The 23,915-nt window shown below is 33.8% G+C and overlaps 2 protein-coding genes across 2 annotated transcripts; both read right to left on the reverse strand.

The window, feature by feature from the left end:
- Positions 1-191: 191 nt before the first annotated feature.
- On the reverse strand, positions 192-14,691 carry LOC139520635 (uncharacterized). Its single transcript, XM_071313458.1, has 7 exons — positions 13,921-14,691; positions 12,915-13,168; positions 12,349-12,495; positions 3,383-3,606; positions 2,555-2,845; positions 1,155-1,475; positions 192-832 (listed from the first exon to the last, which is right to left on the reverse strand). The coding sequence occupies exons 1-7, from the start codon at positions 14,213-14,215 to the stop codon at positions 538-540; spliced, it is 1,827 nt and encodes a 608-aa protein (XP_071169559.1). The 5' UTR covers positions 14,216-14,691; the 3' UTR covers positions 192-537.
- A 3,368-nt stretch (positions 14,692-18,059) lies between these two features.
- Positions 18,060-23,316, reverse strand: LOC139520637 (grpE protein homolog 1, mitochondrial-like). Its single transcript, XM_071313459.1, has 3 exons — positions 23,162-23,316; positions 21,281-21,461; positions 18,060-19,412 (listed from the first exon to the last, which is right to left on the reverse strand). The coding sequence occupies exons 1-3, from the start codon at positions 23,248-23,250 to the stop codon at positions 18,984-18,986; spliced, it is 699 nt and encodes a 232-aa protein (XP_071169560.1). The 5' UTR covers positions 23,251-23,316; the 3' UTR covers positions 18,060-18,983.
- Between the last annotated feature and the right edge of the window lie 599 nt (positions 23,317-23,915).

Here is a 23,915-nt window from a genome sequence, read left to right on the forward strand (position 1 = left end):
CCCACTTTGGCAAGATGTCCATTTATTGTCGGTCGGGAAAAGACTAAAAGTGCCCGTACATGTATTTCTGTATAATTCAGTCACCCTTATTTAGCATGGTGTCCACATTTAATATATATAGAAATTCTTTTTGAGTACCGAAGAAACGTCTGCTTTTAAATATGGAGTAGTAAGTATAAAATCATAACAGCTAAATATAATATAACTTCATTAATTAATAAACTTTCAAACTGACTGAAAGCCCATATGGTACATATTACTGGAAATTAGGAGATAACATATTGCACTTTTCCCGTCTTTTTTTTTAGACACTAAGTGTTTGTCATACAAATTCCTCTCTTCATTCTTTTCGTTTAAATATGATCTTCACACAACGACCATATAATAGCCAATGTATAAATGTTATGTATGTACACATTCACTTCTTAAAACATTCCAAGACCAACCATGGACGCTGTAAGCAATTGGCTGGTTATCTCTGGTTATCTGGTGATCTCAACATGACCAAACTACTGTTAAGTACACAAACATTTGATTTCATTTTAAATTCAATTCTGAAAACACCGAATATAGTCCGTTTAATTTAATTTTCTGTTCTGTTGTCAAGACCTCATCGTCAAAGTCTGTAGTCTCGAGGGACAATAAAGCTATAAGACTATCGAGTTTAGTTAAATCTGGTTTGTGGTCATCAAGTTTAAACTGGAGTGGACTATACCCCTTATCCTTGAGCGCTCTGACCATATGACCTTCACTATGTTGTGGTAAAAACGACACAAAGACAAGTTTAGCTGGGAATACCTCTTTGTAGTATTTGTCAAATAACTCTGCAAACCTGAAAATATACAAATTATAAACTAGTAAAGTGAAATATTTCTGACTACAATTTTTGTAATTGTAAGCTATAACAGAATTAAACACCTTAATTATTTGTTTCAACTTAATTATTGAGAATCTAGAGGCTATTGTCTGGGTTATTTGGTTATTGCTTTTAAAATAACATTTTTTTTACATGAGGCTTTTGACGCTTGAAAGTACTCAAAATTTCAAACATGTTTTAAACAATTTTATTGGTTTGATAATTGCATGTTGCGTTTCTTTAACACAGGGTGGTAGATTCTGAACTTTACACACTACAAATATTTTTAAGTTCTCACCAGAATTCCTCGCATTGTTCATTTTCTTCTTCATCTGTCACGATGATAAATGTTTTCACAATTTCCTTGTTCTTATAGAATGGATACAGACTAGCAGCTGGTGCTGTTGCATTATCAGCTATGGTGGATAGTGCTAAATCTAAAACTTGTTCTACATTTTCGGGGATATAAGGGGCATCTCTAGAGTGATCGTCGAAGAAAACCAATTTTGCAGAGGTAATTTTTGTTAAAATTCCAGCAATTATAACACTAGTTTTGATAGCAACTTCCATCGAACCTGAGGCATCACCAACTATAACAATCGGCTCTTCAAGTGGTAAACTGAAAATAAACCAAGATCGATTAAATGTATATATAAAAAAAGTAAGAATCTATAAACATTCAATGGTTTTTACTTCAGTGTATGTATGGTTTTTAATAGCAGGAAAATTGGAAGCAGCTCAACATAAATTATAAAGAATTGATACTTGGTACATTTTCGTATATCATGAGGATTCTTCCTTTGATCTATAGATGACCAAGTTACATGGCTATTGGTAATAAATGCTTATCTGTAAATTCACTGCTGATAAAAAGATGGAAAAAAAACCAATTTGAAGCACCTGGGAAAAGGATATAAATATCCAGGTGGCAGACCCAGAACTTTTTATAAGGGGGGCCCACTGACTGACCTAAGAGGGGGGCCGCTCCGGTCATGCTTCAGTGATTCCCTATATAATCAACCAAATTTTTTCCACGAAAGGGGGGACCCGGGCCCCCCAGGGCCCCCTGAATCCGCCTATGGATCATATTATGTAAAAAGAAACAGTAAGGTGTCCTACCTTTGGGCAAAGATTGTATTAGCAACATTATTCACAACTTGTTGTATTTATTCGTTGCAGTGCTCTTCTACTTCGTTATTGATTTTTGATTCTAGCGCCAAAGGTTAGTCTTATTTTGACAAAAACACGTGTCACAATCAGGCTTACTTAGTTATAAGGCTGGTATCTGTTGAGTTTTCGCAACCTCTGAGTGACCCGGTCGATGCAACTGTTTGTAGACGTTTTGTTTCAGAACACTTATAGCCCAGAACTTTTCTACCAGTCATTATATAAATAACTTTAGCCATATTTGGCACTTTTTCAATTTTGTGATTGAGTTGGCCTCTCTTTTGTTTTGATACGAGCGTTAATGGCGAGGCTTGTGTAAACGAAGCGCGAGTCTGGCATTCTAAATCATAATCCTGATATATAAAAGGAGTTTTTTTCATTTCAAATATATGGAAACTCTGATTTGATTTGTTCAAACATATTTTATTTATAAATCTCCACTTGCCCTGATACATGTACATTTCAAGATTATCTTTATACTAATTATCCGTATCATTCCTGTCAATGATGTCAATTCCTTTTGATACATACCTGATTTTGCTGATATTTTCATCAGCTTGTCCGATTAGATGATTTAAAAAAGGAGCTTTCGATTCATCAACTATATTTTCCTGATTTTCTAGGTTTGGTCCATTTGGCTGTGCATCCCAATCCCATGTGTAATATATTTCTTCTGGGTTTGTTTTTATGCCCTCTCTGGCCATTTTAAGGATCAATAAACGTTCCATTAATTTGCCATTTGCCAATGTTACTTTTTCGCCTTCATTTAACCGTTCCATCAAAACTTTGTCGAACGATGCACAGGTCAAATTTTCATAATACCTTCAAAATAAAGATTTCAACGTTATGTCAAATTTTCCTTATATATATTTGTTACATCTTGTGATCAATTTTATTTGGCAATCGCCAATGGCAGTCAGCAGGGTTTAAGAACATCAGTTTTTCGACCTGTTAGTCAAATGCGTTTTGTTTAAATATACTTTTTCACTTTTTTTGGTCTTTTGGAAAATGTTGTTTGTGCTGTTTTTAGACCCTTCTACAACGAAATTTGTTTTACATGCACACGTATAAAAATTGCGGTTTTTATCCAACGCAATCATAGGTTTGAACATAGTTTTCAATTTAGACTCGTATATATATAATTATATACCTTTAAAATAAACATCAATCAATCAATCAATCAATCAATCAATCAATCAAAATTTGTTGCGTCTGGATTCAACTTTATCAGGAAAGCTCATATCACAGAAGGGTGGTGTTTCTGGCAAAATTTTAGTACGAGTTCACGATTTTGAAGAAAATATTACCAAATAGAGTTTCTAATCCCACAAATCCGCCTATTTATGTGTTCAATCTTACCACAATAATGTATCAATTTTCTTCTCTTTCAAAGCTATAGCTCTCTTACTGTCATCTGTAAGGTGTTTGTCCAGACTTTTCACGTGACCATACGGAACTGGATGTGATTGGACCAATTCATTTACATTATGTTCGTTTATATCTTTACAACTGCGTACAATTGAATCTTCTGGAGCTGTGTTTCCAAAACAAAATCCTAGGAACCATGGTAACGCTGGAAAGTCCTTAAAACATAAATTTGACAGAAAATTAATTTAATAATTTTAATTTCAGCAGAAGTTTCCCTATTTAAACATGTTTAATTATCCTTGTATTTCAGATACCATTTTGAACATCATAGTTCCCAGTGACGCGAACTAACAGATAAACGTATCGAATGTATTGCTATCTGTGCTCAATAGGACAATACACGAACGACTCGTACAATCAATATAAAGTTATAGTGCGAAAACCAATGCGTCTTCGGACGACGACGACGACGCCAACGTCATATATACCAATATCAACTGCAAAAAAATTTGGCAGTTTTATAAAAACTGCAAAATATTGTTAAAACTACCAAATCGGTGGCAGCAACCCAACAATGGGTTGTTCGATTAGTCTGAAAATTTCGGGGCTGATAGATCTTGACCAATTGAACAATTCAAGCCCATGTCAGATTTGCTCTAAAAGCTTTAGTTTTTGAGATATAAGCCAAAAACTGCATTTGACCCCTATGTTCTATATTTAAGCCATGGTGGCCATGTTTGTCAATGGATCAGAACTTCGGATACAATTAAAAACTAGATACCCTAAGGAACATTTAGTTTAAGTTTGAAGGTATTTGGCCCAGTAGTTTCAGAGGAGAAGATTTTTTAAATAGTTTACAGTAGTCATCCCTATGAGACTAGACCACTTTTTCCCCATAGACCCAATGTTAAAGCCGCCATTTTGTTTGGAGGAGGGAATTTTCGACAAGGGTCAAGTGGTCATTTTTTTTTTTATTAAGTAATATAATTAGGGAAATGTTGTGTTTTCTTTATTAATAATTAATTGTGACAATTAATAATATAATTAAGAATATTGATTAAGTTTAATCAATATTTAGTGATGACAATGGTTCAAATCTAATTAATATTATCGATTTATATCTACTCTTGTAGCGCAGGTAATAGGGTTTGACCAAATCAATTAAAACAAAACCTTTTTTTTTGTTGGTGACCAGTGGAAGAATAAACAGTATGTCATCTTTTGTGTTAAAACAATACGTATACCATTGTAAACAACGGCGTATTCCAAACTATTTTCTTCAACATTGTCAAATGTAAATGACCTACTAAATGAACCTTACATTCAATGTTTACATGAGTATAAATAGATGTTTGTGTACATATGTTATTTTTTTTATTTAAGAGTGAACGTTTATTCTGTTTTTGTTTGTGAAAGTCGGGTGATATCTATTATGTAAATTAGAGACAATTGTTTTAAATAAATATGATTAAATAGTGATAACTTGGGTCATGTTTACATTTTGAATATGTTAAAATTTGACGCTATCTATTATAACTGGATTAAACCGGTTTATACCTATTCATGAATAAACATAGTATGTCGGGTTAATGAAATACTAATTTCAATCCGATTTTTCTTTTTTAATTCTTCAGAACGTTTCTCGTAAATGGCATCAGAAATGTTTAGATTTTCATGTATATTTATCTATTTTTATGATTATTAGTTGGTATATACGAGAAATTACATATGCAGTAAGATGGAAAAAAAAGTTTGGTATAAAAATAATATACACTGTCAATTTCAAATTTTTTATTTGTAATACATGTACAATTATAAAAGAAATCAATGAGATTGAAAGTCTTTAACATCACTGGCTTTCACCCATGAATTAAACTTGGTTGGCCAATTTAACCATTTGATATAATATTGTTTATAGGGTCCTCTTCCTTTTGTTTTTATAACTTTCTCAATTTTCCACAAGGAATTGTCTTTGACGTTTATTCGTTGAAGTTCAGATTGGTAGTAGGATCCAGAAATTTCTTTTCCATGGTAATCTTTGATGCGATATAACGGTGTCATGCTTCTCCAGAATCGTCCGGATATCGTGAATACTTCACCCGTCCATTTTTCGTCATATTCCCGAGAAAAAATATTTCTCAAATATGTAAGTCTAACTCGATCTCCAAGTTTAAACCTGAAGTGGTACTGTTTCTTTAACATTCCAGAATGCGGTCTTGAAAAATATGTCGATAAGCGAATAGCTTCTTCATTTTCCTTTTTCACTTCTACAGGTGCCATGTCGATAGTGCTATGAATAGTATGGTTGTATCCATTTACAAAGCTTTGAAGCTTGTCTATGTATCTGTAAGACTGATTGTACGAAAAGTAGCGATATATTTTCGTTTTTATTGTTTTTATAACACGCTCGGACACTGATGCTTTGACCTCATTAAACGCATAAAAATGATTAATCTCTTCCTTTTTAAAAACTGTCTGAACTCTCTTTGCCTTGAACTCCTGTCCCATATCCGTTCGTATTTTATTTGGAACTCTTCCTGTTTGAAATATGTCTTGAAATGCAGTTGCCACGGACTCTCCTTTTTTGTCTTTTAGTTTACGTAGCCATAAATACTTTGAAAACACATCAATGACTACCAATACGTATTTATATTCTTTATTGTATTTTGAAAACTTCACCATATCCATAAGGTCAGCAGACCATTGGTCATCTATCCCGGCCACAACGATTTCCGTTCTATTCTGTGGTCTCCTTAATGGTCGTTGTAAACTGTATGGTTCCTGGCTTTGTAACCATTTTCGTATCTTATATTTACTAATTTTGAATTGCCCATCTTTTTGTATATAATTATAAAGTTTGTCTGGTCCCGAAAAACTAGCAGGATTTGATGGAATGTAGTAGATTTCCTTTAGATATTTCTCCAATGCAGACATGTTGTCAATACAAATATTAAAATGGATATAACGAAATCCATGTAATACAGTATGTTATAAAGGACTAGTCTTTCTCCTGTACATCTTCGTCAGTGTCCTCTTCATCGTCCTCATCGTCTGTATTCTCAGTGTCACTAGTCGTTTCAAAGTAATCATCATCAAATAATTCATTAAATTGATGTCGATTTTTCATGAGAATACGCCGAATTTGAGTTTCGTCATCTGTATTGTTTTCAACAACATCCTGAATTTGTCGTACAATGTCAGAGTGCACATTGCTTTTATCTAGGGGAACAATCAGTTTCAACAACTCAGTATAGCGTTTAAAAAACTGACGTTGAACAAGAGGGCTTATTTTTTGATTGCTTTGTTGAATTGCGTCTTCCTCATTCATACCCTCTTTCACGTACTTGTCGTATTTTTTATCCCAAGTGTCTTTCGCTGTATCAATGGCTGCATGTAATATGGTTTTGTATCCTTCATTGTCGTCTATATTAACATCTTCACTACTATCGTCTGAACCACTATCATATTCAATCCATTCTGAGGCTGACTTTTTTGAAGGATTTTCGTTATCTAGGTCTTTGCTGTCTCTTTTTCTTTTGAAAGATTCGTTTTCTGGACACCAATGTTTGATATGTCTTTGCAAATCGTGCATACTGTCAAGCACTACTCCACAATCGTCACAAGAGGGCATATTTTCATACGTCTGTTTACTAGGATTGTCTTGGTAAGAATAAGGAGCGGCTGAATGTTGCTCTGTATTTATATCATTTGAAGTAGGAATTACTTCATTGGTCTTTGCTAATTGTTGCTGTAAAACGTTTCCAAGCAATCGGTTCGATTCTGATGTCGTTGGTTTTAAATCCACAAGAAGATATCCAAATGGTTTACTAGTTGCTTCTTCAAATTTTTCTAAAAAGTATAGTACTTTTCCCGGATACATTTGTCTGCCTAGAGTCATTATCTGTTGCTTATCGACAGGGTTGTTAAATAATACCAAGTAGTGACAATTTCTTCTTTGTGTAGGATCTTTACTGAAGTAAAGATTCTGATTTAATACTACAACTGATAGATTCCTATGATGGCTACCTTCCGTAAACAAGTCAGTGATTCTAGGATCTTTTGCTGATGTTGACATTAAATCGTCCAAAACTATCATATTTCTTACACTTGGATCAATAAAGCTATCCTTCTCTAAATCAACTGGTATCCCTTGTATAAATTCGACATACGGTCTAACTGTCTTTTGAATGTCGTCGTAGAGTGGTTGCCAACGTCTGTAAAGCCATATTATTCTCTGAATAGTAGGCTGAATAAATCTTGAATTTTGGAGAAGTTGTTTCACAAAAAAAGTTTTGCCACATGATGTTGGTCCGCTTACTGTCATCGTGAATGGATGTTCAAAAACCAAGTGTTCTGTTTCCTCCTTCTGGGGCGCCGCCGTATCCTCATCATGCGGTGGCGGCGGCGGCGGCGGCGGCGGCGGCGCTGTTCCTTCCCTCTGCGGCGGCGGCGGAGGTGATGTTCCTTCCCTCTGCGGCGGCGGGTCCGCATGACTGGTCAGCGGATATGGTTCAGTGATTCCATGTTTATTTCTATGATGTCGCATCATAACATCTTTTCTAGAAAATTGAAGTTTACATACGGGACACGTTTTATCGTCCATCTGTTCTCGTATGAAGGAAGCTGTTAACTGATATATCTTTCCAGTGTTTCAATTTATAAAGACAACAACTGGTTAGTGTCTTTAAATATCAGCTGTATTTGTACGAGGCTAAGAAATAGGTGTACTGCGAGCTGTAGCGAGCCCGAAACAGGAATGGCTCGCTACAGCTCGCAGTACACCTATTTCTTAGCCTCGTACAAATACAGCTGATATTTAAAGACACTAACCAGTTGTTGTCTTTATAAATTGAAACACTGGAAAGATATATCAGTTAACAGCTTCCTTCATACGAGAACAGATGGACGATAAAACGTGTCCCGTATGTAAACTTCAATTTTCTAGAAAAGATGTTATGATGCGACATCATAGAAATAAACATGGAATCACTGAACCATATCCGCTGACCAGTCATGCGGACCCGCCGCCGCAGAGGGAAGGAACATCACCTCCGCCGCCGCCGCAGAGGGAAGGAACAGCGCCGCCGCCGCCGCCGCCGCCGCCGCCACCGCATGATGAGGATACGGCGGCGCCCCAGAAGGAGGAAACAGAACACTTGGTTTTTGAACATCCATTCACGATGACAGTAAGCGGACCAACATCATGTGGCAAAACTTTTTTTGTGAAACAACTTCTCCAAAATTCAAGATTTATTCAGCCTACTATTCAGAGAATAATATGGCTTTACAGACGTTGGCAACCACTCTACGACGACATTCAAAAGACAGTTAGACCGTATGTCGAATTTATACAAGGGATACCAGTTGATTTAGAGAAGGATAGCTTTATTGATCCAAGTGTAAGAAATATGATAGTTTTGGACGATTTAATGTCAACATCAGCAAAAGATCCTAGAATCACTGACTTGTTTACGGAAGGTAGCCATCATAGGAATCTATCAGTTGTAGTATTAAATCAGAATCTTTACTTCAGTAAAGATCCTACACAAAGAAGAAATTGTCACTACTTGGTATTATTTAACAACCCTGTCGATAAGCAACAGATAATGACTCTATGCAGACAAATGTATCCGGGAAAAGTACTATACTTTTTAGAAAAATTTGAAGAAGCAACTAGTAAACCATTTGGATATCTTCTTGTGGATTTAAAACCAACGACATCAGAATCGAACCGATTGCTTGGAAACGTTTTACAGCAACAATTAGCAAAGACCAATGAAGTAATTCCTACTTCAAATGATATAAATACAGAGCAACATTCAGCCGCTCCTTATTCTTACCAAGACAATCCTAGTAAACAGACGTATGAAAATATGCCCTCTTGTGACGATTGTGGAGTAGTGCTTGACAGTATGCACGATTTGCAAAGACATATCAAACATTGGTGTCCAGAAAACGAATCTTTCAAAAGAAAAAGAGACAGCAAAGACCTAGATAACGAAAATCCTTCAAAAAAGTCAGCCTCAGAATGGATTGAATATGATAGTGGTTCAGACGATAGTAGTGAAGATGTTAATATAGACGACAATGAAGGATACAAAACCATATTACATGCAGCCATTGATACAGCGAAAGACACTTGGGATAAAAAATACGACAAGTACGTGAAAGAGGGTATGAATGAGGAAGACGCAATTCAACAAAGCAATCAAAAAATAAGCCCTCTTGTTCAACGTCAGTTTTTTAAACGCTATACTGAGTTGTTGAAACTGATTGTTCCCCTAGATAAAAGCAATGTGCACTCTGACATTGTACGACAAATTCAGGATGTTGTTGAAAACAATACAGATGACGAAACTCAAATTCGGCGTATTCTCATGAAAAATCGACATCAATTTAATGAATTATTTGATGATGATTACTTTGAAACGACTAGTGACACTGAGAATACAGACGATGAGGACGATGAAGAGGACACTGACGAAGATGTACAGGAGAAAGACTAGTCCTTTATAACATACTGTATTACATGGATTTCGTTATATCCATTTTAATATTTGTATTGACAACATGTCTGCATTGGAGAAATATCTAAAGGAAATCTACTACATTCCATCAAATCCTGCTAGTTTTTCGGGACCAGACAAACTTTATAATTATATACAAAAAGATGGGCAATTCAAAATTAGTAAATATAAGATACGAAAATGGTTACAAAGCCAGGAACCATACAGTTTACAACGACCATTAAGGAGACCACAGAATAGAACGGAAATCGTTGTGGCCGGGATAGATGACCAATGGTCTGCTGACCTTATGGATATGGTGAAGTTTTCAAAATACAATAAAGAATATAAATACGTATTGGTAGTCATTGATGTGTTTTCAAAGTATTTATGGCTACGTAAACTAAAAGACAAAAAAGGAGAGTCCGTGGCAACTGCATTTCAAGACATATTTCAAACAGGAAGAGTTCCAAATAAAATACGAACGGATATGGGACAGGAGTTCAAGGCAAAGAGAGTTCAGACAGTTTTTAAAAAGGAAGAGATTAATCATTTTTATGCGTTTAATGAGGTCAAAGCATCAGTGTCCGAGCGTGTTATAAAAACAATAAAAACGAAAATATATCGCTACTTTTCGTACAATCAGTCTTACAGATACATAGACAAGCTTCAAAGCTTTGTAAATGGATACAACCATACTATTCATAGCACTATCGACATGGCACCTGTAGAAGTGAAAAAGGAAAATGAAGAAGCTATTCGCTTATCGACATATTTTTCAAGACCGCATTCTGGAATGTTAAAGAAACAGTACCACTTCAGGTTTAAACTTGGAGATCGAGTTAGACTTACATATTTGAGAAATATTTTTTCTCGGGAATATGACGAAAAATGGACGGGTGAAGTATTCACGATATCCGGACGATTCTGGAGAAGCATGACACCGTTATATCGCATCAAAGATTACCATGGAAAAGAAATTTCTGGATCCTACTACCAATCTGAACTTCAACGAATAAACGTCAAAGACAATTCCTTGTGGAAAATTGAGAAAGTTATAAAAACAAAAGGAAGAGGACCCTATAAACAATATTATATCAAATGGTTAAATTGGCCAACCAAGTTTAATTCATGGGTGAAAGCCAGTGATGTTAAAGACTTTCAATCTCATTGATTTCTTTTATAATTGTACATGTATTACAAATAAAAAATTTGAAATTGACAGTGTATATTATTTTTATACCAAACTTTTTTTTCCATCTTACTGCATATGTAATTTCTCGTATATACCAACTAATAATCATAAAAATAGATAAATATACATGAAAATCTAAACATTTCTGATGCCATTTACGAGAAACGTTCTGAAGAATTAAAAAAGAAAAATCGGATTGAAATTAGTATTTCATTAACCCGACATACTATGTTTATTCATGAATAGGTATAAACCGGTTTAATCCAGTTATAATAGATAGCGTCAAATTTTAACATATTCAAAATGTAAACATGACCCAAGTTATCACTATTTAATCATATTTATTTAAAACAATTGTCTCTAATTTACATAATAGATATCACCCGACTTTCACAAACAAAAACAGAATAAACGTTCACTCTTAAATAAAAAAAATAACATATGTACACAAACATCTATTTATACTCATGTAAACATTGAATGTAAGGTTCATTTAGTAGGTCATTTACATTTGACAATGTTGAAGAAAATAGTTTGGAATACGCCGTTGTTTACAATGGTATACGTATTGTTTTAACACAAAAGATGACATACTGTTTATTCTTCCACTGGTCACCAACAAAAAAAAAGGTTTTGTTTTAATTGATTTGGTCAAACCCTATTACCTGCGCTACAAGAGTAGATATAAATCGATAATATTAATTAGATTTGAACCATTGTCATCACTAAATATTGATTAAACTTAATCAATATTCTTAATTATATTATTAATTGTCACAATTAATTATTAATAAAGAAAACACAACATTTCCCTAATTATATTACTTAATAAAAAAAAAAATGACCACTTGACCCTTGTCGAAAATTCCCTCCTCCAAACAAAATGGCGGCTTTAACATTGGGTCTATGGGGAAAAAGTGGTCTAGTCTCATAGGGATGACTACTGTTTACGACGACAGACGACGGACGACGACGGACGCCAAGTGATGGCATAAGCTCACATGGGGCCCTTCGGGTACCAGTGAGCTAAAAAAAAAAAGGCGATAATTGCACTAGTCGGTCCATAAATACAGCATGAGAGCAAATGTTTAAACAGTGCAATCGGATAATTAAAGTCCCGAGGACAATATTTGATCGCAAAAACTCCGAACAACTGTTCAACAAAACCAGACGCGCCATCAACTTTGTAGACTATAAACACTGTGATACCATATGCTCTGGAAGGGTGGGCATTATTTAAGAATACATGTACTTACTTTTTCAGGATTGAAGTGGCAAATGTCCGTTAGCTTCTTCCAAGGGTCTACGGGGAAATGTAAAGCAAAGAACTCTAGTTCATCTTTTGTAAACGTCTTCACCCATTTACTCACCTGCTTTACAACGGCACCAGTTGCTGTTCCGATCTGAATGAAATAATTATGAAATAATTAATACTAAAAATTTAAATATATTGACACTATAGTTTATTATATATAGTTTAATATATATATAGCCCAGGTGGTCTAGCGGGACGGCTGCAGTGCAGGCGATTTGGTGTCACGATATCACAGTAGCATGGGTTCGAATCCCGGCGAGGGAAGAACCAAACATTTGCGAAAGCAAATTTACAGATCTAACATTGTTGGGTTGATGTTTAGACGAGTTGTATAAATAATATGAAAATAATGAAGTTAAACCTACCTAATAGATTTCAATACTCAGGTCAATTATTTGCAACAATAACCTTTGTTTTTTTAATTTATTTTTTACTGAAAGTTGTAGTGTGGATAAAGAACGAAACATACATTATGTATTAAAAACGCCATAAAAAAAATGCACTTACATTCGGTTTAAGAGCTAACAAATTGTCATGCTCTGATTTTAGTTTCCCGAGCTTCGCGGCTGACACTTTTGTTTTCTGACATTGTAGCCTTTTGATTTTTTTCTCAACAACACGTGCCGACCTTCCTGCATCCAAGATAGTTAATGCTTTCAAGACTTCTACAAATGTGTATTGACTGCGGACAGAAATCAATGCACCGGCCAGCTCCTGGTCCTTTCTTGCCCAGCTTGCTGCTAACGCACGTACTCGTGCATCTGTAAATAAATTAACATAGGTCTTTAATATAAGATGTTATAAAAAAATCCACGTGTATGTGTTGTAAGTCTACGACAAGGTTGTAACTATATATATTTAAGTTACTTATAATACAAAGCAGACAGGAAATGGCGGCAGTTATATTGCACCTACCATGCCTACTGTTAATTTATATGAAAACGAAACAATCTCAACTAATGAAGGGTGATACTAAGAATGAACTAAAGCTTGTTTCCAATTGGGTCCCTTCATGCTCATGTTTCAGAAATCCCCACACCAGTGTCATTTATAGCATATCATTATTCTGCTGACCAGTGATGGCTCACGAACCTTTTGTAAAGGGGGAGAGGGCTTCAGTCACGCTTAAGTGATTCCATATATCAACTAAATTTTTCCCACGAAAGGGGGGCCCGGGCACCCACGGGATCCGCCTATGCTAGCAATAAATATTGTTTCAATATGATTTAAGTAAAGGTAGGTACATTGTTCTTTGGGAGAATTAAGGGGACAAACCTTTTTCATACCACTTGCTACTTTTATGGATACTTGCGAGTTTTTTCAGAATCAATTTTTCGAAAAGCGTACTCAAGAATTTCATCCAAAAAATTCAAATAAAAGAATTTAAGAATAAGTTTGATATCTAAAAATAAAAAGTTGGTCAGGTAGTATTCGTACAAGTCATTAACATGTTTAATGTCTTCATAAAAATATTAATGAGGAATAATTAAAAACAGAATAACATTTTACTTACTTTGTACAACATCTACACCACTGTTCATCATTGTAGATATAGCAGCAGCATATTTATCTCTATTTTCCTCTTGTCCTTGATAGTGCTGCTCAAAAGACACTTTCCCCATAAAAAACGACTTCACATCATCCATCGAAGGTTCTGCCACTTCTGTAGTAGCGACAGGTGATGGGGATCGCGACCTACAATTATGTGATCTTGAAACTCGGCTGCGACCAAATCCTCCACGACCCCGTCTACCTCCTCGGCCACGATTTGACCCTCCTCTACCACGACCTCTTCCTCTTCCAGACATTTTAAAATTTGTAAGAAAACTTATATATAAGATAACTAACAAAATAAGATCCAAATAGCTTTAATTTCTTGTGTTCATTCTCGTTTTAAATGTGTTTGAAGTTTAACACACATTCTTTATAAGATTATTGACGGAGGCGTGTACTTTCGGTTTAGGGGATTGCACAACAAAATGAAACTAGGATGGTAGTTAAAGAAACATTTGGATAGTTACGACCGAAAGTAATCCTCAATATATATGTAATGAAAAGACAAAACATAAGTATCTGCTCACTACAATTGGACCAATACTTATATATTATTAATATTAAATTCAGTACTGCAATATAAGGAGTTAAAGGGCAATTTGTGAAATACACAAATCGGCGCAGTAATATGTTATATTATATATTCTATAAATAATCAATGGATTTTCTTGTTTATTCACGATTGCAATATTTTGCATCATTCAGCTTTTCTATTTTTATCTCTTATCCATATGCCAAAAGGTCGAATGGATTACGGGGTCATCTGGGACATGTATATGAAACCTTTGTTATATTTTTTTAAGAGGAATGGATTGTATTCCTTTTCTCTCTCTATTAAGGTTCATGTGGACCCTATGGCTAAAATGGCCGTATTTTCACCTCAAAATTTTCTCCGAGTACAGGCAAACCTGTGCATCTGGAAAAGTTTTAAGGCATAGCATGCCCTAGATAAATAGAATTCAAATGCATTGTATGATTTAGAAAATTCATAACTTAACTGGATTTTGCCGTACACTTTTTTTCGTCTCTGCAGAAGATGATAAAATTAACAATCAGTTGAGTTTACTTTGATATGGTCTAACCAATTATTGTAAGGTATCTATTGTCCATCTAATGTCCGTGTCAATTAAAAATGCTCACTTTAATTTTTACTTGTGGGGAAGTTCTCAAACCTGTTTCCCAACTTAGTTTATTTTGGCACCTTCTGGGGGAATGAAAAAAAGTGCACAGCAAAATCCTGGTAAGTTTTTATATTTCTAAAACATAAAACATACTTATAAGTCATTTATCTAGGGCATGCTATGCCAGAATTTTTTTTACAGATGCGCAGGTTTGTCTGTACTCAGAGTGAATTTTGAGGTGAAAATACGGCCATTTTAGCCATAGGGTCCACATGAACCTTAATTTCACTGAATAGAACTTGAATTAATAATCACAATTAAAAAATATTACCCACTTTCCTCAGTTATCTTTCGGGTTTCAAGTTTTATCATGGCTTGAAAAAACACCAAATGGACGACACAAACTTAGGTATCAGCCATTCACTCATATTTAATCGGTGGGTGCACCCCCCCCCCCCCCCCCCTTTCTTCACGGGGAACAAACATATTTTTCTACTTTAATCGTACATGAACCAAATAATTTTGTTTTTGGAATTTAAATGCTTCAGTCAGGAATCTGTTGTTCAGAGGTAGTCGTTTGTTGATGTGGTTCATAAGTATTTCTCTCTTTTTTTTATATATAGATCAGCCGTTGGTCCTCCTGGTAAAATTGGACTACAATAGTCATTTTTTTTTATCCTTTATAGCTTACTGTTCAGTGTGAGTCAAACCTCCGACCGTGATGAAGACCGTACCTTGACCTATATATATTTTTTACACATTGTAACACATTGAGAGTTGTCTCATTGGCACTCATACCACATCTAATTTCTAGTCATCTGGTCAATAAGTTTCCTAATAATACATGTATAAATACTTGCACTATTTTCAGTTAGAGAAAAAACATAGTTTTCTTGATAAATTAAAATAATTTCAAATTAAAGCACATGAGCCTGGTAATTATTTCTACAATTCCAATTTTTTTTCAATTGATTGTTTCAGCCCACTTTTCCTATTATAAATTATATTTTCCAGTAACTGGTTTGGAAATTTTTCTCTTAAACCAATGACCATTATGGATTCCAAAATTGAAATAAACAATTTGTTGTATAAATTGCAGTTGATTTAACTGTGAGTAGTCTAATTTTGGTGCTTTGAGTTTATTGTTTTAATGTTAGTATATTTTTTTGTGCCTTGTTCCAATCTGTTTTGTTAAGCCAATTGCAACTGATTTTTACAGATTGTTCTTATAGAATGAAATTCAAAACAGTGTGGCTGTGGCCCATTGATTGACACATTTAAACTGTGGGGTCACCAAAGGTTTCTTAACGCCTTTAATTATAAAATAATTCGAAAAATAATCAGGAATAACCTTTAAGTTTTGATTTATATAATTGATATAAATCAAAACATCGAGTTATTTCTGATTAATTTTTTCGAATTACTTTATTAAGGTGTTGAGAACCTTTGGTGACCCCATAGTTTAAGTGTCAGTACATAGTGAGCAGTGGTCGTTACATACAAACGTTCACGTAAAATGTCCCAGTCAATGGATGAATTTAATGTGTCAATCAATGGCCACAGCCACACTGTTTTGAATTTCATTCTAAATGTTGTACTGTTACATCACTGTACCATGTTAGTCAGAGGGCTGGGGACTCAAAAACATGTTTACCCCCACCCCCCTTTACCCCTCATATTCTCTATGTGCCAGGAGCTAGTAGTGTTATGTGTTGTGTATATCATTTTATTCTGGTATCACCTTAATAGTTGAACAAAGGTATACAGAAAAACATATCAATTAATATTACATTGCGTTTTACATTTGTTGAGGAATGATTGCCAATGAGACAAAAGTACAGTGGTTGTGTTCTTCATTAAATTTTGTTCTAAATTAGTCCCTTAGCTAATTCTTTTTGAATTGTTTACATTTTTCCTGTTGTGGACTTTTGTAGCTGACTATATGGTATTGCTCTCAAAAGATGACCTAATTGCTGACTTCTAGTTCATTTAAACCCCGTTGGATATAGCCAATCTTACCACATCTCATTATCACTGACTTTCATACAGCAACGAAGATTAAACATGAAAAATAAGAAAAACAATGGACTCTTACATTCATCATTGCAGGGCCTATAAGCTCAATATGTGGGATGGGCTTTACTAATGGTTAAAATCCGTACGGTGACCTATAGTTTTAAACCTTTATGTCATTTGGGCCTTGGTGAGAAATTGTCTCATTGTCAATCATACCACATCTTCTTATTTATATATCTAAATTATATTGTTTGTTGCTGTGTAACATATTTGATTTTTTCCACGCAGGAATTATTTTACATTTGTCATTTCCGGGCCTTTAATACTGTAGCTGATTATGATGCATGGGCTTTGCTCATTTTTGAAGTTCAAAGTGGCCTATGGTTGTTAATTTCTGTGTCATTTGGTCTCATGTGGGGAGTTGTCTCTTTGGCAATCATACCCCATCTTCTTATTGATATATCTAAATTTTATTGTTTGTTGCTGTGTAACATATTTAATTTTTTTCATTCATTATTTTGTACATAAGTTAGGTAGTTAGTTTTCACTCAGGAATTATTTTACATTTGTCATTGCCAGGCCCTTAATACTGTAGCTGATTATGATGAATTGGCTTTGTTCATTGTTGAAAGTCCATACAGTGGCCTATAGTTGTTTCTGTGTCATTTGGTCTCATGTGGGGAGTTGTCTCATTGGCAATCATACCATATCTCCTTATGTTTATATATAATGTTAATGTTATTGATGATTTTTTAATTACCAGGTACAGAAATGGTTTATTATGTTTCTCAATAACACATGAGCTTCTGGAGGCTATGCCCCCTTTCAAACCCCCTACCTGGAGGTGTTTTGTCTTGAACCTTCAGGTTATGGTAAGAAGGGCGGGTGCACACTTCAAAATGACCTAGCTATGCCACTGGCATATACATGTACATTTTATGCAAGTCAGATAAGGAAATAATTCTAAATAATAATGCTTTAATGTATTTGATCTGTAGTTTGCAATTCAGTATTCTGTAAACATTATACAAATTAAAATATTCACAACATGCATATATATATAATGTTCACTATCAACTCATATTTTATTTGAAATTATATCTAAATCAACTGTAGCTGCTCATTTTAATGAAATATTTTTCTGACATGTGAAAAATTAATTTTGAAGCCCAACATCTCAATGAACTCATGTTAGTCAACCAGCCAATGATAAAAGTTTATCATTTTTTTTTTATTTCAAAATTTAATAAATTAATACATAATGATATAGAAATCTATATTTTTTACTCTTTTCTAAAACAAATTATTGAACAAGACATTTGTATTTTATAGCTGATTTGAAAAAAAATAATTGTCATCAAAACTCATTCATTTCAATATTTCTATTTTTCAGGTTTTATCATTTTTATAAAATTAAGAAGATGTGGTATGATTGCCAAAAGGCCAACTACCCACTAAGACCAAATAAAGTCATGAAAGTAAATGAATGCAACTTTGTGTATAGGTCAAAAATAAATGAACTTTATTTTGTGTTGCACTGAAACTGATCATCTGTCATTGTCTGTCCAAATCCATGCTGATTACGGTACAACAATATTTTTCAATTACATCTAGTTTGTTATTAATTACATGCAAATACTTATGGTATGATTCTGAAACAAGTCAACTTGTTTAAAACTTGTTATTGTGACATATAAACATATTTTCTTATCAAACCCCTATTTCATGGCTCGTTTCAATTGCTATTACAAGATATAAACTTACACACAGCTTTATTCTTTCACCTTAACCAATAGCAGACAACTCTTATTCAAATACATAACACAATACAAAAAGGTTTGACTGAATATATCAATGATGAAACTTTACAATATTATCACATGACCTATGCTTTAAATACTCCTACAATTGCTGGCCGTATTGTTCTTTCTTTCAACTTGTACCCTATTTTATTGACAGCAGCAACATTTGAGTTCGATTCTTTATTCTCTGTGGGAACTTGATACATGGCTTCATGTACATAAGGATCAAATTTATCTCCTACTTTTGGTTCTATTTTCACCAAGCCATGCTTGTTAAACGCTTTCTGTAACTGTGATTCAGTCATTGTTAAACCATCGAATAAATTTTTCAAATGAATATTTTTTGGTACTTCTTCTTTTGGAACATTGTCAACGGCCATGTTTAACACATCGGCCACCTCCAGTAAATCCTTACAGAAGCCTTGTATTCCAAATGCTTTAGCATCATTTATTTGTTTGATCATCCTTTGTCTCACATTTTCCGTTTCTGCTAACGACCGTACATATTTATCCTGCAAAAGATAAGATGTATATAATAAATGTATCATTTTTTTAATAGCAATTTTAAAGTCTAACTTATTTTCAGTTGCAAAATTCAATACAATCCTTAATTGCAGAACTAAAGATTTACACCTTGCATTTTAGTGTTTTCCACAAAATGTCTGCTATACATTTGTATAAAAGACAAATAAAACCACATCAAATAAACAATAAGGTAATAAACATTTAGAAATCCTTCAGACAAACTCTACACATAAAGAAATAATGAAAAAAGACATTCTTATTTTAATTTCGTCTTATTCCCGACAGAAATTTTGATTGATTGTGGTTTTTTTTTACGTCAAGTAGAAATCTTTCAACAAGGTTTTTAATACATTTGTATCTTTTGATTTTTCTATAATGCAATAAACCAGTTGACTTTGTCTATTAAATTAACCTTTTTTGTTGATCTTGAATTACTGATAATTGTTTATATAGTTTCTCTCTGTCCAAAAGCTCATACATGTCAAGTGACATGATATTCGCGTGTAATACAAGCTTTTTCAACGGTTTACACGCGAGGATTTTGTCACATGGCGTGTACACGCTTTTCAACACTTTACACACATTTTCGTTCTTTTCACTTTGTGGTCGTTAGTGATATCGCTATTCTCGGTTTTTTTCCTTATTAGGCGATAAATACTGAAAATTTCGAAGTTTGTCTGCCATATTGTTTATTTTTCTATATAGACATAACAGTAAGAGGTAAGTACTTTGTGATTAGTTTAAACGATTTTGTTACTTTCTTTCAAATTCACTTTATAGGGGAAATGTGCACAGAAAGAGGTCGCTTCCAGGTCTGTACCGTCGTCTAAAGCGCCGATTGATGTGTACGTACCAAGATTCAATGTTTATAAATTATATTTTGGAGTTCGAGTTTTATTGATCGAGTGACAAGTAACGTATTGTGCATTCTTTATTGCAATGATCAAAAACAATACATGTGAGAGGAGAAATACAATGTAGCTAGTTGAATAACCATTTAACATGTTTATTTAATGGAAATCAAATTTATAAAACATTTTTCTCTTTTAATTTCAGTTTCAAATATAGCCAACAGATTCTACACTCACTACAGGCCATGGGAATGAAAATATCACAGAACTGTTGAATCAGCTTTCATAGTACCAGCTATCTTCTGATGAACTACCCAGTTTTGACCAGGTAATGGGAGCAATGGCAGAGATAATAGATGACATTTTACATTGCCAAAAAAACAACATAATGACATTCTTTCAAATATCAATTCCTACTGTGGGAGAGCTTTTTCAATTATAAAGAAATATTGACACTGAATTCTGATCAGATCTTGACTATGTTAGATTTATATTGTACATTGTTGTATGCTGTTATCAAATAAATGTAACTAAACTTGAAACTGGCAGTTGTTTTGAATATGTGCCTAGTGGTGGACCCTTAAAAACAACATAACAGACCACTGTTTAATACAATAAAAGTTCACAGTAGAATATATATTGTTTTTTGTATATAAACAAATTTTTATGTGAATTAAGAACATTACCACATTCATATTAAAAAGTCCGCATCTATGTCACGCGTTTTTACATGCTTTTTGACATGTCATGTCATGTCATGACATGATTTCCCATTGTCAGAGGTTGACATGTATGTAAAAGCTATCTTTATTAAGTGCAATAACTTCAATTAAAAGTGAACTGAGATTTTCAGCTTTGATGACCTATTTGATGATTGTGTACAAACAAATGATTAGAAAAACTCACTTGACCTTGGGAGTCAGGTGAGCTTCCAAAAAGGAAGCAATTGCTAAAAATTTATATCTATCCTAAAGTTTCTCTGGCTAAAAGGATAAGAAACTTACTTTAAAAGACTTTAAATCTTCTTCTAGTTTTGATTTTTCTTCTTTCCATTTTAACTCTATTTGTGCAATCTCTGATTTAGATGCATCATTAGATTCAGTATTTTCTGATGTCTTTGGTGCATCATTTGTTTGACTGTTTGTATCTGATGCAGTTGTTGACCAAAATCTTGACTTGTGTGCACTGTAAATTAAGTATTATACAAAGTAAAAAAACAGATTAAGAAAAGGGGGAAAAAACACATAAATATTCTAGCTGTTGTACTGTTATTGTTTGTTTATATAATTTCAACGAGTTGCATAAATGAAAAACAAAAAATGTGAATCTTTATTAAAGACCTATATAATTGTCTATACAGCTGGTTATTGTGAATTGGTAATTTCAGATGTAACCAGAGAACATGAATTTCATTGCAAAATTGCTAGTCCCCACTGGGACTCAAACCCAGGACCTCTATGTTACAAGGCAGCACATATACTGACTGAGCTAAAGAAGTACTTCCTTAGCTCAACCACTTACGGCTGACTAAGTATCTTTGTACCACATTTACTAAGGGAAGCAATCCTGTCACATTTCCCCCACCTCACAAGCATGACAAGTCTTTATACTCTATAATAATGATATCTCCATTTTTTATATACATGTACATGCATTTCCCTGGATAGGTTATTCTTCTAAGCGTGGGTTTTTATTGTTGGGCACCAATTAATGTAACCGGAGAGCATGAATTTCATAATTTTCATTTCAAAATTGTGTGTCTCCACTTAGACTTCTACCGAGGACTAGACATACCGCTAGCGGCTACTCCAAGCTACCACATGGACCTTGAGATGTATTTTGGCTTTTAATGTGTTTGAGCTGTTTTTTATTGACATGATTGATGTACAGCCAAAATTTCTTTAAAAATGTAATTTGAAAAACAGCCATTCGTAAACAGATTTTCTTTTCTTAATCAGTTCCAATAATTTTAAATACAGTGTATAACATGTTGTATGCAGCTAATAGTCCATGTACATATTAATTTGTACACACGAATGTTGAAGGATGTACAAAATGTAGGGGTCACATAGTATTTATGTTTCAGGTAATCAAAATTATGTCAGAGATTTTTTCTTCTGTTTGGCAGTTGCCATCAGTTATAATAATTCTGCACTTTTGGTTAAACAATGGTGTGCATAATATGTGCTTAATTACTAGCAATTTATCATGCTAATGCTATATTAATTGAAAAAAATGTACAGAACAAAATGTGCAAGTAACAACAAACCACAGGAATCGGAAGTTCTATCAATAAAATTCTGTAAACAATAAAGTCGACTATCAATAGAGCTTCTACAAAAAGCTCTATTGATAGTTGACTTTATTATTTAGAAGCTCTATTGATAGTCGACTTTATTATTTACAGAACTTGATTGATAGAACTTCCGATTCCTGTGAACAACCTGATAGATATTTAATCCAATTGCTGTGTCTTATATAAATAAAAAATCTTGGACATTTCATTGTTTATATATAATTATGGACAGGGTATTTAAGTCTTTGATACAACATCAATGACAATGAAATTACAGCTGCCACAACATTCTTGACCTTTAGACAAATGTTGGATACTGCTTCTAAATGGTATGTCTTGAAGCATGCAATTATTGACATCATGAATGCTCAAATTCGTCATTGGATGGCTTGTGTCACACAAATATCTGACTTTAAGTCACTCATATTCAACAAAAACAGATTCTTGACAATCTTGTTAACGAAATTATGTAAACGTCAAAAGGGCATTACATCATTTAACTAATGCATCTATTTCTGAATGTTCTATCTTCAAAATTATCATTTTTATATACATATATATTAATACGACTCTCAAAAAGCTATTTTACCTTCTTGAAACTTGCCTAGTTGCATGAATTTGAGTAATATTCGAAAGTCTTTGAGCTGACCGTATCCACATGTTCGCCATTGTCGCCATCCTGATAGTAATATACAAAATGATTTCCGGATAGTTAGGTTACTATTTCCGGATTTTATCTTCCGTCCAGTGTATTATGATAGTTGTGATTAATTTATGATGAAATATTGAAATCAAATTACAAAACCACGGTGAAATAATATTGATATAGGGTCCGTGTAACACTTATCAATTCATCTTTTTTTCAAATTTTAAATTTTGAGAATTTTATTCAAAGTTTTATTACTTGAAGGGTCACTAGCTGTCAAGAACATGTTCACCGATTTGACTCAAATTCTTATGAGGCGCCGTTTTACTATTTAATACTTATTTTCTGATATCAAAAATTCTATTTTTTGATATCAGGAATTCGATTTCTTGATATCAAGAAATAAAGCATATTTTCTGATATCAAAAATTCATTTCTTCTGAAATTTACTTTCATTACACAATGAAATGTAACATTCGTGATGACCCGAACTCCCACAATAAAGTGCACATGTAAATTAAAGAAAAACTTGACAGAAATTGTGTTTTCATTATCCTAGCTAAAAATGTGATTATAATATCGAATGCTTCTTTTTGTAATTCGTAGGGTTGTAAAAGCTTTGACCGTGCGCACATTTTTAGAAGGAAGGTCTTCCGCACTGCATACACAATGTACTTCGGTCAACGCTTGTATACCC

This window comes from Mytilus edulis, chromosome 4, assembly GCF_963676685.1.
Source record: "Mytilus edulis chromosome 4, xbMytEdul2.2, whole genome shotgun sequence".
Taxonomy (NCBI): domain Eukaryota; kingdom Metazoa; phylum Mollusca; class Bivalvia; order Mytilida; family Mytilidae; genus Mytilus; species Mytilus edulis.